Consider the following 19,211-nt stretch of genomic DNA (forward strand, 5'->3'; position numbering starts at 1 on the left):
AATCACCAAAAAACACCCATGCTAAATAGTTTCTAAATTTTGTCCTGAGTTTAGAAATACCCAATGTTTACATGTTTTTTGCTTTTTTTGCAAGTTATAGGGCCATAAATACAAGTAGCACTTCGCTATTTCCAAACCACTTTTTTTTCAAAATTAGCGCTAGTTACATTGGAACCCTGATATCTGTCAGGAATACCTGAATATCCCTTGACATGTATATATTTTTTGTTAGAAGACAACCCAAAGTATTGATCTAGGCACATTTTGGTATATTTTATGCCACCATTTCACCGCCAAATGCGAGCAAATAAAAAAAAAACTTTACATTTTTCACAATTTTAGGTTTCTCACTGAAATTATTTACAAACAGCTTGTGCTATTATGGCACAAATTGTTGTAAAAGCTTCTTTGGGATCCCCTTTGTTCAGAAATAGCAGACTTATTTGGCTTTGGCATTGATTTTCGGTAATTAGAAGGCCGCTAAATGCTGCTGCGCACCACACGTAAATTATGCCCAGCAGTGAAGGGGTTAATTAGGTAGGTTGTAGGGAGCTTGCAGGGTTCATTTTAGCTTTAGGGTAGAGATCAGCCTCCCACCTGACACATCCCACCTCCTGATCCCTCCCAAACAGCTCTCTTCCCTCCCCCACCCCACAAATGTCCCCGCCATCTTAAGTACTGGCAGAAAGTCTGCCAGTACTAAATAAAAGGAGTTTTTTTTTTATAAAAAAAATAAAATATTTTAGCTGTGATGGACTCCTGCCTTAGCCCCAACCTCCATGACCCCCCCCAGCTCTCTAACCCTCTCCCCTATCTAATTGCGGCCATCTTGGGTACTGGCAGCTGTCTGCCAGTACCCAATTTGCCCCAAAAACAAAAGTGTTTTTTGTTCTTTTGTTTTTTTTTATGTTTTCTGTAGTGTAGCAGCCCCCACAATACCCCTATCCCCCTCCCCTTCCCAGATCCTTTTATATTATTTTATTAAAACATCTTCCCCCCCCCCTCTTCCCTCCTCATTGGTGTCAGTGTCAGTGTCAGGTAATGCGCGCGCACGCGCACCCCCCGCACGCTCCCGGCACCCGGCGTGCACATTGCACTTCTAGGAACCGGATGCCGGGTAGCGATGGGCCGCCCACCCGCCTCCCTGTTACGCTCCCACCCACCAACGAACCGGCACCATCGCTACCGGTGCAGAGAGGGCCACAGAGTGGCTCTCTCTGCATCGGAGTCTTCTAAAAAGGTATTGCAGGATGCCTCCATATGGAGGCATCACTGCAATACCCTGAGAGCTGCTGGAAGCGATTGCGATCGCTTCCAGCACTCTCTTAGACAACTGACGTAACAAGGTACGTCCATTGTCATTAACTACTTGTTAATGCATGACGTACCTGGTACGTCAGTTGTCATTAAGGGGTTAACTAACAGTCATCGATGATGTTGTAATTCGGGATTTTTCCAAACTTTATTTATACCAGTTCACTAAACTGCTACAAAGTACACCAACACCCATAAACTACCTATTAACCCTTAAACCGCAGCACTCCTACATCGCTGCTACTATAATAAACCTATTAAGCCCTAATCTGCCGCTCCTGACATCGCCACCACTAATATAAATATTAACCCCTATCCCGCCGCTTTCCGACACCGCCGCCACTAAATAAACCTATTAAGCCCTAAACCTCTGGCCTCCCACATAACCACCACTAACTAAACCTATTAACCCCTAAACCATCAGCCCCCCACATCTCAAAAAACTAAATTAAACTATTAACCCCTAAACCTAACAACCCCTTAACTTTAAATTAAAATTTGCAAGATCCCTATCTTAATATAAATTAAAACGTACCTGTAGAATTAAAATAAACTAATTTTAAACTATAACTTAACCTACCCTAAATTAAATTAAACTACCAATTAAATAATCTGCATATATAGTTTGGTTTTTATAGTAAAGTTGTTATTAAAGGTTTTAGTCTAGCATAGACAAATAAATACAAGGGACCACATATTTTTGGGGAAATGACTGCACTTAGTGGCTTTTCTAAACAGTCTATTTTAGTTATGTCAATGAAAAGTACATTTTAATATGCATGAGTGCACCATATCTTGTTTTTTTTTTTCTTTTAATATTTATTACTATTGGCCCGAGGATCTAAAGATCTCTGCTCAGGCAAGATGATCTAAAAAGTCTTGATACTACAACAAGGTTCCTCCAAAATTTGTAAAAACTCAAATTTTACCTTAAAAAATGCTCATCTCACTATGCAGGATTCAGTATGTGAAGGAGAGACCCCTACATTAAAATATAAGCTCTTAAAAATCACAAAGATTTTGTGTGATTTCTGTCCATGGGGAGTTTGTTTGTTTTTATGATCGAGCACTTAGTCACTTTAGCTCATTCCCATTCATTGTTTGCTCCCATAACAATTTTGCATGGTATGTCTTCTTTCATCTTCTGTATACCCAGGTTCTACGTGTATCTTGAACCACACCCATAGGATCTTAGCCATTTATCAAATTTTGCAGTCTTCTTTATGCTCAGCTGTTTCTGCAATTTTATATGTTTTATCAAAATGTACATGATTGAACTGACGCGCATTTGTTTTCGGACCAATACATTTTCAGACATATATTGGTCCATTTGTCTATTTGGTGGCATACCAAGTGGACAAATGAAAGCGTGACCAAATTTGTACTGCAGATTAAATTTTATGTGTAGATTAGTGACATTCATTTAGTTTTTCATTCTGCACTTTCAGCACCAAAAAAGGGTCAGAGAACACAGGAGAGGGGGAAGTAGCTGAGATTGTTTGACAAATGAGCTATTTCATTGGTAGTGATGGACAGGGGAACAGACCCCCTGTCCAATCCTGCCAGAGCATCACAAAATGATTGATGTGAGGGCCATCAAGTCAGGCATTAAATCCCAAACAGGCTTGTTCAATTCACTGTTAAAGGGACATTCCAGCCTATATTTTAGTATTGAATAGAAGCATTTTTGTAGTATACACTTATTAGCAAAAATGCTTCTAATAAAAGTTATAGCTGTTTCAAAAGTGTATTTAAGTATGCACCGTGCACCAGCATTTTAAACACAACACTTGCTCAGAGAGCCTAAGGTGCTTGTACCATTTGGTTGTAATTGCTAACATGATACAAGCCTCACTGGTGTTCTGAGCATCTGCAGTACCTAAAATGCTGGTGCATTGACAATATCTAGCTATGCTTCACATGCACGTGCATAGAAATTTTTTAACACTAAAACAGTGCTAAATTTTACTAGAAGCATGTTTGCCAATACATGTATATTGCAAATATTGTTTCTATTCAAAGATGTAATTAATCTATGTGTATTTAAATTTTGACCGGAATGTCCCTTTAACCTAGCATAGGGAGTTGTTAGACTCAGCCATCTTCAAGTTTTTACTTCCACTTCAGACCAGACGAGAAGTGTGCCTGCCTCATTCTGCACAATTTTACAGAAAAAAACAGCACTGCAATCTAACGCCTAGCTTTAGAGTTCTGCGGCCAAAGGGGTGCGTTAGCTACGCATGCTTTTTTCTGGCCGCACCTTTTAAATACCGCTGGTATTGAGAGTTCACAGAATGGCTGCGTTAGGCTCCAAAAAAGGAGCGTAGAGCATATTTAACGCAACTTCAACTCTCGATACCAGCGGTGCTTACGGACGCGGCCAGCTTCAAAAACGTGCTTGTGCACGATTTCCCCATAGAAAACAATGGGGCTGTTTGAGCTGAAAAAAACCCTAACACCTGCAAAAAAGCAGCGTTCAGCTCCTAACGCAGCCCCATTGTTTGCTATGGGGAAACACTTCCTACGTCTGCACCTAACACTCTAACATGTACCCCGAGTCTAAACACCCCTAACCTTACACTTATTAACCCCTATTCTGCTGCCCCCGCTATCGTTGACCCCTGTATATTATTATTAACCCCTAATCTGCCGCTCCGTAAACCGCCACTACTTACATTATCCCTATGTACCCCTAATCTGCTGCCCCTAACACCGCCGACCCCTATATTATATTTATTAACCCCTAATCTGCCCCCCACAACGTCGCCTCCACCTGCCTACACTTATTAACCCCTAATCTGCCGAGCGGACCGCACCGCTATTATAATAAAGTTATTAACCCCTAATCCGCCTCACTCCCACCTCAATAACCCTATAATAAATAGTATTAACCCCTAATCTGCCCTCGCTAACATTGCCGACACCAAACTTCAAACATTAATCCCTAATCTGCTGACTGGAGCTCACCGCTATTCTAATAAATGTATTAACCCCTAAAGCTAAGTCTAACCCTAAGACTAACACCCCCTAAGTTAATTATAATTTAAATCTAACGAAATAAATTAACTCTTATTAAATAAATTATTCCTATTTAAAGCTAAATACTTACCTGTAAAATAAATCCTAATATAGCTACAATATAAATTATAATTATATTATAGCTATTTTAGGATTTATATTTATTTTACAGGTAACTTTGTATTTATTTTAACCAGGTACAATAGCTATTAAATAGTTAAGAACTATTTAATAGCTAAAATAGTTAAAATAATTACAAAATTACCTGTAAAATAAATCCTAACCTAAGTTACAATTAAACCTAACACTACACTATCAATAAATTAATTAAATAAAATACCTACAATTACCTACAATTAAACCTAACAATACACTATCAATAAATTAATTAAATACAATTAAATAAACTAGCTAAAGTACAAAAAATAAAAAAGAACTAAGTTACAAAAAATAAAAAAAATATTTACAAACATTAGAAAAATATGACAACAATTTTAAACTAATTACACCTACTCTAAGCCCCCTAATAAAATAACAAAGCCCCCCCAAATAAAAAAATGCCCTACCCTATTCTAAATTACAAAATTTCAAAGCTCTTTTACCTTACCAGCCCTGAACAGGGCCCTTTGCGGGGCATGCCCCAAGAAATTCAGCTCTTTTGCCTGTAAAAAAACACATACAATACCCCCCCAACATTACAACACACCACCCACATACCCCTAATCTAACCCAAACCCCCCTTAAATAAACCTAACACTAAGCCCCTGAAGATCTTCCTACCTTATCTTCACCATACCAGGTTCACCGATCGATCCAGAAGAGCTCCTCCGATGTCTTGATCCAAGCCCAAGCGGGGGGCTGAAGATGTCCATGATCCGGCTGAAGTCTTCATCCAAGCGGGAGCTGAAGAGGTCCATGATCAGGCTGAAGTCTTCATCCAAGCGGGAGCTGAAGAGGTCCATGATCCGGCTGAAGTCTTCTATCAACGGCATCTTCAATCTTCTTTCTTCCGGATCCATGTTCATCCCGCCGACGCAGAACATCCATCTTTGCCGACGACTTCCCAACGAATGACGGTTCCTTTAAGGGACGTCATCCAAGATGGCGTCCCTCGAATTCCTATTGGCTGATAGGATTCTATCAGCCAATCGGAATTAAGGTAGGAAAATTCTGATTGGCTGATGGAATCAGCCAATCAGAATCAAGTTCAATCCGATTGGCTGATTCAATCAGCCAATCACATTGAGCTCGCATTCTATTGGCTGTTCCGATCAGCCAATAGAATGCTAGCTCAATCTGATTGGCTGATCGGATCAGCCAATCAGATTGAACTTGATTCTAATTGGCTGATTCCATCAGCCAATCAGAATTTTCCTACCTTAATTCCGATTGACTGATAGAATCCTATCAGCCAATCGGAATTCGAGGGACGCCATCTTGGATGACGTCCCTTAAAGGAACCGTCATTCTTCAGTTGGACGTCGTCGGAAGAAGATTGGTCCGCGCTGGAGGTCTTCACGATGGAGCCGTTCCTCATCGGATGAAGATAGAAGATGCCGCTTGGATCAAGATGGTTGCCGGTCTGGATCGCCTCTTCTTCCCGGATAGGATGAAGACTTTGGAGCCTCTTCTGGACCTCTTCAGCCGCAGGATTATGGATCGCCAGCCCCCGCTTGGGTTGGATGAAGATTTTGGAGCCAGAACCTTAGTGTTAGGTTTATTTAAGGGGGGTTGGGTTAGATTAGGGGTATGTGGGTGGTGGGTTGTAATGTTGGGGGGGGGTATTGTATGTGTTTTTTTACAGGCAAAAGAGCTGAATTTCTTGGGGCATGCCCCGCAAAGGGCCCTGTTCAGGGCTGGTAAGGTAAAAGAGCTTTGAACTTTTGTAATTTAGAATAGGGTAGGGCATTTTTTTATTTTGGGGGGCTTTGTTATTTTATTAGGGGGCTTAGAGTAGGTGTAATTAGTTTAAAATTGTTGTAATATTTTTCTAATGTTTGTAAATATTTTTTTATTTTTTGTAACTTAGTTCTTTTTTATTTTTTGTACTTTAGTTAGTTTATTTAATTGTATTTATTTGTAGATATTGTATTTAATTAATTTATTGATAGTGTAGTGTTAGGTTTAATTGTAGGTAATTGTAGGTATTTTATTTAATTTATTTATTGATAGTGTAGTGTTAGGTTTAATTGTAACTTAGGTTAGGATTTATTTTACAGGTAAATTTGTAATTATTTTAACTATTTTAGCTATTAAATAGTTCTTAACTATTTAATAGCTATTGTACCTGGTTAAAATAAATACAAAGTTACCTGTAAAATAAATATTAATAATAAAATAGATATAATATAATTATAATTTATATTGTAGATATATTAGGATTTATTTTACAGGTAAGTATTTAGATTTAAATAGGAATAATTTATTTAATAAGAGTTAATTTATTTTGTTAGATTTAAATTATATTTAATTTAGGGGGGTGTTAGTGTTAGGGTTAGACTTAGCTTTAGGGGTTAATACATTTATTAGAATAGCGGTGAGCTCCAGTCGGCAGATTAGGGGTTAATGTTTGAAGTTAGGTGTCAGCGATGTTAGGGAGGGAAGATTATGGGTTAATACTATTTATTATAGGGTTATTGAGGTGGGAGTGAGGTGGATTAGGGGTTAATAACTTTATTATAACAGCGGTGCGGTCCGCTCAGCAGATTAGGGGTTAATAAGTGTAGGCAGGTGGAGGCGACGTTGAAGGGGGCAGATTAGGGGTTAATAAATATAATATAGGGGTCGGCGGTGTTAGGGGCAGCAGATTAGGGGTACATAAGGATAACGTAGGTAGCGGCGCTTTGCGGTCGGCAGATTAGGGGTTAATTATTGTAGGTAGCTTGCGGCCGACGTTGTGGGGGGCAGGTTAAAGGTTAATAAATATAATATAGGGGTCTGTGGTGTTAGGGGCAGCAGATTCGGGGTACATAAGTATAACGTAGGTGGCGGTCGGCAGATTAGGGGTTAAATTTTTTTAATAGAGTGGCGGCGAAGTGGGGGGGCCTCGGTTTAGGGGTACATAGGTAGTTTATGGGTGTTAGTGTACTTTAGAGCACAGTAGTTAAGAGCTTTATAAACCGGCGTTAGCCCAGAAAGCTCTTAACTACTGACTTTTTTCTGCGGCTGGAGTCTTGTCGTTAGAATTCTAACGCTCACTTCAGCCACGACTCTAAATACCGGAGTTAGAAAGATCCCATTGAAAAGATAGGATACGCAATTGACGTAAGGGGATCTGAGGTATGGAAAAGTCGCGGCTGAAAAGTGAGCGTTAGACCCTTTAATGACTGACTCCAAATACCAGAGGGCGGTAAAAACCAGCGTTAGGAGCCTCTAACGCTGGTTTTGACGGCTACCGCCCAACTCTAAATCTAGGCCTTAGATTTTTTTCTTGAAGTGCAGTGTAAAATGTACACACATACTGCATATTTTTTCACTCTGGGTACCAGGAAATTATATTTTATTTCTTACAAGAGTTGCAACTTAAAGGGGCACTCAAGTCAAAATTAAACTCTAATGATTCAGATAGACCATGCAATTTTAAACAACTTTTCAATTTACTTCCATTAACAAAATGTGCAGAGTCTTTTTATATTTATACTTTTTAAATCACCAGCTCTTACTGGGCATGTGTGAGAATTCAAAGAATATACGTATATGCATTTGTGATTGGCTGATGGCTGTCACATGATACAGGGTAGGCCTGCTGCCTTTGTTGGGGAGAAAAAGGTGTTAATTTAACTATAATCCTGTGGGTGCAGGAATTTTTTTGTTTGTATTCTATAGTTAGCAATTAAATAACATCACCCCTCATCTAATTGAAACCTTAATTGCTATTGCAGTGTGGTCACTGTGGTTACCTGACAGCTTACTAGAGACCCTCTACAGCTGTATAGTTGTTACATAGCAATGTTTTTATTTTGGGTGTTACAACAACAATAATTAATATCATAATAATCATTGCTCTGTGGCTGGCTATATTGCACTCAGTCGACGTCTGTTGAATATACTGTCACTAGTGTATTATCAGGGTTACAGATATCCTATGATGGTGTACACCTCATTTAATTGAAAGCAAAATTGCTATTCTGGGGAGGTACCAACCAAAAAAATACTTATAAATTATATTATTTTATCAGAAAAGGTTTAGTCGGTCAGACTGTACTACATTTCAGGATGTGACTTCCACCACCACCACCACCACCAGTAGTATCAGTATTATCACTTAATACCAGTACAGAGACTATTTCCCCATTGTCTGCTCCTCCAGCTCAAGCAGCGGCAGTTATGGCGGCAGCAGCAGAGTCATCTTCAGCATCTGCTGTAGCAGTCAATCCCTTGTCCACCACAAGCTTGATATATACAGGGCCAACCAGTACCAGAACTAGTATCAGCATAATCAGTGGCAGTAAGGGTCATCCTTTAAGTCCACTCATAAAAGTAAAGAGGACAATGAGGGGAATGTGTAGTTGCTGAATTAACATTTTTTGGCTTCAAGCCTATTAGTATGATCAACTCTTTAGTCTACTCCCAAATCACCTGTACTAGTGTTTGCCCCAGTGCCACCATCTATTAGAAGGTTTTCTCATAGAAGCAGCAGAAGCAGGACAGACATTGCAGGTGAAATGTGTAATTAGATGTTATATTTTCATTTCCTTGTCTAGACTAATAGAGCAATAGTCTAGCTCACCATCTAGAAATTTGGTTTCCTGCTTGAAGCAGTTTGTTTTTAGTTATTTAGTAAAGATTTCATGGGCCTATCAGTAATCAGTTTGCATTCATGTCCCCATAGATTAGTTCTCCATTGCTCACTGTACATTGCAGCTACATTTTATGATTTAATTACAGAATTCTAAGTCTTTCAAATTGTATTTTGCTCTTGAGTGACAACTAAATATAATGCTATTTGATAACAATGTACACACATGATCAGCTACTTCCCTTAATTTTATGGTTAAAATAATGGAATTACCTTTTCAAACCATTTTACTTCTAGATGCAAGTTTTTACTGATTGAAAAAGTTTTGAATGAAGATGCTCCCACATGCGACCATTCAACTACTACTTTATCCTCATGACAAGTGTTGCTACTTCACTAATTAGTATGCCACCAAGAACCACTTCATTGTTTTCAAGTAAGGCATCCATCTTGAACAAGAGTATGATGACCCAGACTGGCAGTTTCGTTTTTTGTATCAATTTCTGTGTGATATCCCTAAAAGGATTTAGGACTGCCACTAATTGACCAATCATGATTCAATAATGTCTGCCTAATGGGTTACCAATACCAATGAATTGACAGGAAGCCATAGCATGGAGGATAGCCTAGTTATACTGTCTTAGGTCAGCACTGGGGAAGACCTTCTTTTCTTGCCTAACAAGTTGACTGCTTTAACAATGCTGTTGAAATGGCTTGCAATCCTTCCGCACCACAGTGTTATGATCTCGTATTAAGGGAAATTAAGTTTTGTAACAGCAGACCAAGGAATAATTAAACCAACTTCTGAAAAGCTACTGCTCAATGCTGCTCCTGCTCTGTAGTGGTCATCAGACAATGACAAATCCTTTGGGACAGTTAGAAAAAGTATGCAACAGAGTGTCAGCACATATCTTTGTTTGCTAAGTCTTGGATTGCTATATTTGTTCCAGGCTATACCAATGTGTAAGAGGTAGTAGTTCATGATGACATCATACTGGAGGCTGGCCTGGAAGTCAGATAAGATTTTTTGCCAATATGCAAGTTAGAAAAAGAAATGGACAAGAAAGTTGTTGTTTCAGTACTGATGCACATTTCACATTGTTGTGCACCTCTCCAAAGTTCTCTCCCTTTACCAAAGCAAAATTTTCAAAACAGATGTCTCCCTTCTTTTTAAGTTGGGTTTCTAACAGATACCGGTCTTGCTTATGTTAAAGCATTTTCACAAGGACTCTGTAAACAAATCTTAGACTTGAGTTTACAAAGATAATTTCAAATGTGTTTAAGGAGCAAGTGTGTGGGATAGGGAGGAATGTGAGATAACTATTCCCTTTCCTCCCTACTACTGCACTCCAATTGTCACATTCATTTGAGGTGTATTTATGGGGTTGGTGTACTATAATCCAGAAGCCTACTTCAATAACTCTGCTGCCACTCCTCCCACTCTCCCTGCTTTGTGGTCTTCAACTAAAATCAATGCAAAATCCTCAGGATATTGCTGGCTGCTGTGTTCAATGGGCTCTAGGCATGTGATTCCCTACTCCGCCCCTGGCTGGAGGTGTATTTTTGAGAATTATGTACTATCAGGCCTTCATATCTAGTTCAGTAACTCTGCTGCCTACTTCTGCTGTCACTCCTGCTTCTGCCCTCCCTACTCTGTGGTATCATCATCCATCAATGCCAAATCCACAGGGAACTGCTGGCCACTGTTTCCAATCGACTCTAGGCTTGTGTTTGCCCTCCCCCTCCAATGCCTGGAGGTGTATTATTTGAGGTTTATGTACTGTCTGGCCTACATACCTAGTTTAGTAACTCTGCTACTGCCACTTCTGCTCCTGCCCTCCCTACTCTGTGGTGGTCATCTTCCATCAATACCAAATCCTCAGGGAGCTGCTGACCACTGTATCCAAGGGACTCTAGGCACCTGATGCCATTCTCCTCCCCTGGAAGTGTTTTATTGAGGTTTATGTACTGTTAGACCTAACTAACTTATTCAGTAACTATTCTGCCTGTTGCTGCCCCTCCTACTCCTGCCCCATTACTATGTGCTGGTCATTATTCATCAATGCCTAATCCTTATGGAACTGCTGGCTGCTTTGTCAAAGGAACTTTACTCATGTTGTCTTCCTTCCTTGTAGATGTATTTTTTGGGGTTTATGTACTATATAACTATTATCAGAAGCTTAGTTTGGTTACTCTGCTGCTTCCTCTCCTGTTCAAGCCCTTTTCTGAGTTGAGTCTCCAAGGAGAACTATAAACTACAAACTTTTTATGGAGCAGTAAGTGTATGAGAAAGTGAGTAATGTGGGAAAATGGCTGTATCAAGAATTAAGAAGTAAAGAGATTATCTAAAAAAATTAGGTGGATCAAATCAAACATGGCAAATGGAAAGGAAACCCCAAAGAGTAGTAAAACAGAAAGCTAAGTATCCTCCCACATCATCACAATATTATTTATAAAAAAAAAAACTGCTACATTTTAAGAAGTACAGAGTCTAAAGTTCTAGGTCAAACCTGCTGTAACACCATTTCTGAATGAACGGTTCCATCAAAGGAAACTAATTTTTCTTTTCTGGTTACTTTATTTTTTTAATATTTTGAAGCAATTCAATTACACTAATGAAAAGTTACATTAGAGAAATAGATTAATTTAATTGAAATACTAGAAAAATGATATAATTTTGTACCTATTTCAAAATCATCATCATCTGAAATTAGGTCAGCTTCTTCCACAGGAGTTGGAGGTTGGCATTTCTTTAGTGGGTATGCTGGAAAAAAAAAGAAGAAAATATTTACCAAAATTATTATGTGCACATATAGTTAAATATTATTTATAATATATATATATATATAGATGTGCATTTGTTTTGTTTCCTGAATGAATGCATTAATTAACATTAAGGAAAAGGAAAAAATACTGATGATACTTTAAAGGTAATACCTTAAATTACCGTTAAAGGGTTAAATACTTAGCTTTAGGGTGCTGGAAGGCTGCGCTAACTTACTCCTCTTCTTCACAGAGCCCCGGCCATGCACACAGGAGGCTTAATGTGATGGCTGCCAGGGCCTGCACTAAAGGAGGAGGTCCTATTAGCGCAGCTGGGGCTCTGTGAAGCAGAGGAGCAGGTTAGCATGGCTTCCCAGCACACTAAAGATGTTAAAAGAAATTAATATTGAGTATTTGTAGAACATTTACATTTATTTTTGTTAAATGGCTGCTAAGCTCCAACCAATCTGGGCTGGATATGGCATCTAATTCCAAAAGGCTCACTAATTGGACTCAACAGACTGTCAATTCTATTCAGCAGAATGCCTAGATGCAACCCAGATTGTGATGTCATAAGTGGGCGGAGTTTGCCAGCCATTTTCAAAGTGGTCAGAAATAATATTCATTTTAAAATAACTTTTTTTACATTCCTGCTGCATGATATAGAAAAGGGTGCAGAAGGCTATTTGCAACTTAAAGGGACAGTAAAGTAAAAACATTTTTTTCATGATTTAAATAGGGCATGTAATTTTAAACAACTTTCCAATTTACTTGTATTACCAAATTTGCTTTGTACTCTTGGTATTGTTAGTTGAAAGCTAAACCTAGGAGGTTGATATGCTAATTTCTTAGACCTTGCCTCTAATCTGAAATCATTTTGACAGTTTTTCACCACTAGAGGGCGTTAGTTAGTTCATGTGTTTCATATAGATAACATTGAGCTCAGGCACGTGAAGCTCCTAGGAGTCAGCACTGATTGGCTAAAAATGCAAGTCTGTCAAAAGAAATGAAATAAGGGGGCAGTTTGCAGAGGCATAGATACAAGGTAATCACAGAGGTAAAAAGTATATTATTATAACTGTGTTGGTTATGCAAAATTGGGGAATTGGTAATAAAGGTTTTATCTACCTTTTTAAACAACAATAATTCTGGTGTTTACTGTCCCTTTAATCTAAGGTAAAACATTAAAGGGACAGGAAACCCAAAAATTTCCTTTCATGATTCAGATAGAGAATACAATTTTAAACAACTTTCTAATTTACTTCTATTATCTAATCTGTTTTATTCTCTTGGTATCATTTGTTGAATGAGCAGCAATGCACTACTGGTTTCTAACTGAACACATGGGTAAGCCAATGACAATCAGTTTATATATGCAGCCACCAATCAACAGTTAGAACCTAGGTTCTCTGCTGCACATGAACTTGCCTAGATAAACATTTCAGCAAAGGATAACAAGATAAACATTTCAGCAAAGGATAACAAGAGAAAGAAGCAAATTAAAGAATAGAAGTAAATTGGAAAGTTGTTTGAAATTGTATTCTCTATCTGAATCATGAAAGAAAATTTTTGGGTTTTATGTCCCTTTAAGGTGAGTAAGGTGTAGACTGTCCCTTTAAGTCTAAAGTAAGTTAAAATGTAAATTACTAGGAGTAAATTCAACAAAAGTCTCATTTCATGCAGTACTATATTGTTCTGAGTTTGTCTTTCCTTCACATACAGAAATGCAAGAATGCCACTTGGAGAGATACAGCAACATTTGCCTTTCTAGAATCTTGCGAGGGTTCTCAAAGTGCTAGAGAATAATTTTAAACAATCTCATTTGCTCAAAGCACTTTAGAGATTCAGTTCCTAAGAAAATGAACATGGAAGCCCCATTCAATTCAAAGTGAGGCATTAATGTTACCTTATTGCACCGATGGCCCAGGATGCTTCTAACCTATGTCATTTGTTTATTTTTGTATTTAGTTTTTTAAATACACCAGCACCATACATGAAGGCGATGCATTAAATGTGCAACACTCTTCCCAGCCTTAACCAATACACAATGAATTACATTTTTAACACCCCCTTACACAATTTGCAGCCTTTTAAATGTGGTACGGTAGTGAGGAAGCTTAAATCTGACTTTTGTTTGAAATGGCAGTTGTGTTCCCTCTATCCTGACATACTTTAAAAGGATGGATAAAGACAGATACAATTTTCATTATCAGCCAAAATTCAATGCCATTATACTATGTATGATATACTATCCTTCTACAAATGTACATACATATTCATATATGCTATACGATATAGCCTCTCCCTGCTGAAAAAGTGTCTGTCATTTATTTAAATTATAGGAGTTAAATTAGAAAATACTTTTAATTGTTTGGTTATTTATTAACTAGCACCTAGAATACAGGTTTTGCCTTTGTGTTGTAACGCTGAAAAAATGGCCATTTCAGCTTTAAAACAGCAATGCAGCCAGCATTTTAGCCTGTAACGCAATGTCAGTCCCGCACTAAAAAAATATATTTTTGCATAGGATTTCTATAGCGCTGCCATTACAAGTTTTGTAAGTGAGGCTAAAAAGCTTGCGTTAAAGCCTATACCGACGCGATTTGTTCCGCAATCTGAGACCAGTAGTTATGAGTTTTACGCAACAAAACTGTTACACAAAACACATAACTAAAATATTTCAAAGTACACAAAAACCTATAAACCTATAAACTACCTATTAACCCCTAAACTGGTTAATATCTTTATTATAATGTGGGCGATGTTGGGGTGCAGGGAAATAGGGGTTAATAACTTTATTATAGAAGTGACGATGTCGGGGAGCGGCAGAATAGGGGTTAATAAATTTTATTAGTGGCAGCAATGTCGGGAGAGGCAAATTAGGGGTTAATAACATTATGTACGTTCGGCTATGTCGGGGCCGGCAGATTAGGGGTGTTTAGACTTGGGGTTTATGTTAGGGTGTTAAGTTTAAACGTAACTTTTTTTCCCCATAGACATCAATGGGGTTGCGTTACAGAGATTTTCATTCTGCGATCGCAGGTGTTAGTTTTTTTCTAACACTTTCTCCCCATTGATGTCTATGGGGAAAGCATGCACATGCACGTCAAAGCAGTGCTTGGATTTTGTGCAGTATGGAGCTCATCGCAACCATATTGCATGCTTTTCCAAAACTCGTAATGGCAGCGCTATGGAGGGTTAAATAATGCAACTTTTGTTGCATTCATTTCACACCCTCTATAGTGCAAGACATGCAATCTAGTTGTTATTTAGTTTAACAGTCATTTTGTTTCTAAAACCTATATGTAGATTTTGATATCACTTTCAGTTGCTTAGGAAAAAAACAAATAAAGTAAAAAAACAAATGGCTAGATTACGAGTTTTTGTCGGTAAAGCTTGTTGCTCTAACGCTCCTTTTTATTCCCACCGCTACCTTAAGCCAATGCTGGTATTACAAGTTTTCTGAATGGCTGCGTTAGCCTCAGAAAAGTAAGCGTGGAGCAAATTTAGCTCCACTTCTCACTGTAATACCAGCGTTGCTTACGGTAGTGGTAAGCTGGCTAAAACGTGCTCGTGCACGATTTCCCCATAGCAAACAATGGGGCTGAGCTGGCTGAAAAAAAACCTAACACCTGCAAAAAAGCAGCATTCAGCTTCTAACGCAGCCCCATTGTTTCCTATGGGAAAATACTTTCTAAGTCTGCACCTAACACCCTAACATGAACCCCAAGTCTAAACACCCCTAATCTTACACTTATTAACCCCTAATCTGCCACCCCGACATCGTCGCCACCTGCATTATATTATTAATCCCTAATCTGCCGCTCAGGACACCGCCGCAACCTACATTATACCAATGAACCCCTAATCTGCTGCCCCCAACGTCGCCTACATTATAGTTATTAACCCCTAATCTACCCCCCCAACGTCGCCACAACCTAACTACAATTATTAACCCCTAATCTGCCAACCGGACATCGCCACTACTTTAATAAATGTATTAACCCCTAAACCGCCGCACTCCCACTTCACAAACACTAGTTAATTTTTAATAACCCCTAATCTGCCTGTCCTAACATCGCCGACACCTACTTAAATTTATTAACCCCTAATCTGCCACCCCCAACGTCACCACTATTATAATAAAGTTATTAACCCCTAAACCTAAGTCTAACCCTAACCCATAACCCCCTAATTTACATATAATTTAAATACATCTAAATAAAATAACTACAATTCAATAAATTATTCCTATTTAAAACTAAATACTTACCTGTAAAATAAACCATAAGATAGCTACAATATAATTAATAATTACATTGTAGCTATCTTATGATTTATTTTTATTTTACAGGCAACTTTGTATTTATTTTAACTAGGTACAATAGCTATTAAATAGTTAATAACTATTTAATATCTACCTAGTTAAAATAATTACAAAATTACCTGTATGCGAGGTCAATTCTATTGGCTGATCCAATGAGCCAATCGGATTGAACTTCAATCCGATTGGCTGATAGCATCAACCAATCGGATTTTTCCTACCTTAATTCCGATTGGCTGATAGAATCCTATCAGCCAATCAGAATTCGATGGACGCCATCTTGGATGACGTCATTTAAAGGACCAGCCATTTGTCGGGTAGTCGTCGGCCGAGAAGGATGTTCCGCGCCGGAGGTCTTCACTGGAAGGATGAAGATAGAAGATGCCGCTTGGATGAAGACTTCTGCCGGATGGAGGACCTCTTCTGCCCCGATCAGATGAAGACTTCTGCCGGTCCGGATGTCCTCTGCTGCCCCATCGGATGACCAGTGGTGCCCGGCTGGGTGAAGACGGCTCAAGGTAGGGTGATCTTCAATGGGGTAGTGTTAGGTTTATTTAAGGGGGGATCGGGTGGGTTTTAGAGTAGGGGTGTATGGGTGGTGGGTTGCATTGTTGGGGGGGTATTGTATTTCTTTTTTTTACAGGTAAAAGAGGTGATTACTTTGGGGCAATGCCCTGCAAAAAGCAGTTTTAAGGGCTGGTAAAAGAGCTGATTACTTTACTTCACTTCACTTAGTTTAGGATAGGGAATTTTATTATTTTGGGGGGCTTTTTTATTTTATTAGGGGGCTTAGATTAGGTGTAATTAGATTAAACTTCTTGTAATATTTTTTTGTTTTTTGTAATTTATTGTTTGTTTTTTTGTAATATAGTTTAGTTTATTTAATTGTATTTTATTTTAGATAATTGTAGTTAATTTATTTAATTAATTTATTGATAGTGTAGTGTTAGGTGTATTTGTAACTTAGGTTAGGATTTATTTTACAGGTAATTTTGTAGTTTTTTTAACTTGGTAGCTATTAAATAGTTAATAACTATTTAATAGCTATTGTACCTAGTTAAAATAAAGTTGCCTGTAAAATAAATATAAATCCTAAAATAGCTACAATTTAACTATTAGTTATATTGCAGCTATATTAGGGTTTATTTTATAGGTAAGTATTTAGTTTTAAATAGGATTAATTTATTTAATTATAGTAATTTTATCTAGATTTATTTAAATTATATTTAAGTTAGGGGGGTGTTAGATTTAGGTTTAGGGGTTAATAACTTTATTATAGTAGCGGCAATGTTGGGGGCGGGAGATTAGGAGTTAATAATTGTAGGTAGGTGGCGGCGACGTTGGGGGTGGCAGATTAGGGGTTAATAAATATAATATAGGTGTCAGCGATGTTAGGGGCAGCAGATTAGGGGTTCATAGGTATAATGTAGGTGGTGGCGATGTCTGGTCGGCAGATTAGGGGTTAATAATTGTAGGTAGGTGGTGGCGACGTTGGGGGTGGCAGATTAGGGGTTAAAAATATAATATAGGTGTCGGTAATTTTAGGGGGCAGCAGATTAGGGGTTCATAGTTATAATGTAGGTGGTGGCGATGTCCGGTCGGCAGATTAGGCGTTAATAATTGTAAGTTGGGGGTGGCAGATTAGGGGTTAATAAATATAATATAGGTGTCGGCGATGTTAGGGGCAGCAGATTAGGGGTTCATAGGTATAATGTAGGTGGCGGCGATGTCCGGTCGGCAGATTAGGGGTTAAAAATATTTATTTTAGTGTTTGCGATGTGGGGGGGCCTCGGTTTAGGGGTTAATAGGTAGTTTATTTGTGTTAGTGTACTTTTAAGCACTTTAGTTAAGAGCTTTATGTTCCGGTGTTAGCCCATAAAACTCTTAACTACTGACTTTTAAATGCAGTAGGAGTCTTGACAGGAGAGGGTCTAACGCTCACTTCTTCCAAGACTCGTAATACCAGCGTTAGGCAAATCCCATTAAAAAGATAGGATATGCAATTGACGAAAGGGGATTTGCGGTAGCCTCGAGTCACGGAAGAAAAGTGAGCGGTACACCTGTACCTGCCAAATACCAACGTTAGATAAAAAGCAGTGTTGGGACCTCTCAATGCTGCTTTTTAAGGCTATTGCAAAACTCGTAATCTAGGCAAAAGTTTTCTATCAAACATAAAAGCAATGACATTCTTATCTTAAACTGTCTTCTTGTGAACTTAATATGACTGAGAGAGTGAGCAAGGGCTGTATTTGAGGGACAGTGGGCTAAATGGAAAAGCAGGGCTGTATGTAAAGAAGAAGGGTTTAGAGGACAAGGAGGAAGCTGTGTGCAAGAGACAGGATTGGAGGAGGGTGGTGTGTTTGAGAAAGACAGTAATAAGAGCATGTGACATCTGTGAAGAGATGGGTAAAAAAACAAAGGCTGCAAAGAGTGTAAGGACAACAGTGAGGGAAGATTGAGCTGGAAAGAAAGATTGAGGAGTAGTCTGTGTTTGAGGAAGGATGGTTAAGAGGAAGAACAGAAGCTGATGTGTGAGGAATTGTGGGATTGAGAGGATGGCAGGGTGTGTTGATGAGGTTTCAGAGAAGATGGGATCCAGATGCAGCTTCAGAACCCAAGCATTTCAGACTCACGTGAGCAGGCCTGAAATGCTAGTTAGGTAGCTGTGGGTTGATTGACAGGTCCTATTTTTGCATGATTGGTTATGTGAGATCAGGGAGTGCTGCTGCACAAGCATTTGCTCATGCAATGAGAACTGAGGGCATAGGATGCTGCCCACTCGTCATGATGAGAGAAGCCAACCTCTTTTGCCCAGCATTTGTTAAATGGAGCCTATTGAGTTAGAGGGAGTGAGAGGTAAAGAAATGCAGATGAGTTTGTGAGGAGGATATTGTATGTTAGGTGAGAGAGGGGGAATGAGGCAGAAGCAGATATTTCTAAGGTTATTACATTTGTATAAATTACATTATTTCACTTAATTTCACTGTTTTTAAGTAGTTGTTTTTAGAGTAATTAAACATTGTAATTAATGATTAATATTAAGTTGAGTGCAGA

The 19,211-nt window shown here is 38.6% G+C and overlaps 1 protein-coding gene across 1 annotated transcript in view; it reads right to left on the reverse strand.

The window, feature by feature from the left end:
• CSMD1 (CUB and Sushi multiple domains 1) overlaps nucleotides 1-19,211 on the reverse strand; it is a 3,127,153-nt gene that overhangs the window by 408,307 nt on the left and 2,699,635 nt on the right. The window contains 1 exon segment of the mRNA XM_053711946.1: nucleotides 11,754-11,834. Within this exon segment, the coding sequence (XP_053567921.1) occupies nucleotides 11,754-11,834 (81 nt within the window).

Source organism: Bombina bombina, chromosome 4 (assembly GCF_027579735.1).
Source record: "Bombina bombina isolate aBomBom1 chromosome 4, aBomBom1.pri, whole genome shotgun sequence".
In the NCBI taxonomy this organism is placed as follows: Eukaryota; Metazoa; Chordata; class Amphibia; order Anura; family Bombinatoridae; genus Bombina; species Bombina bombina.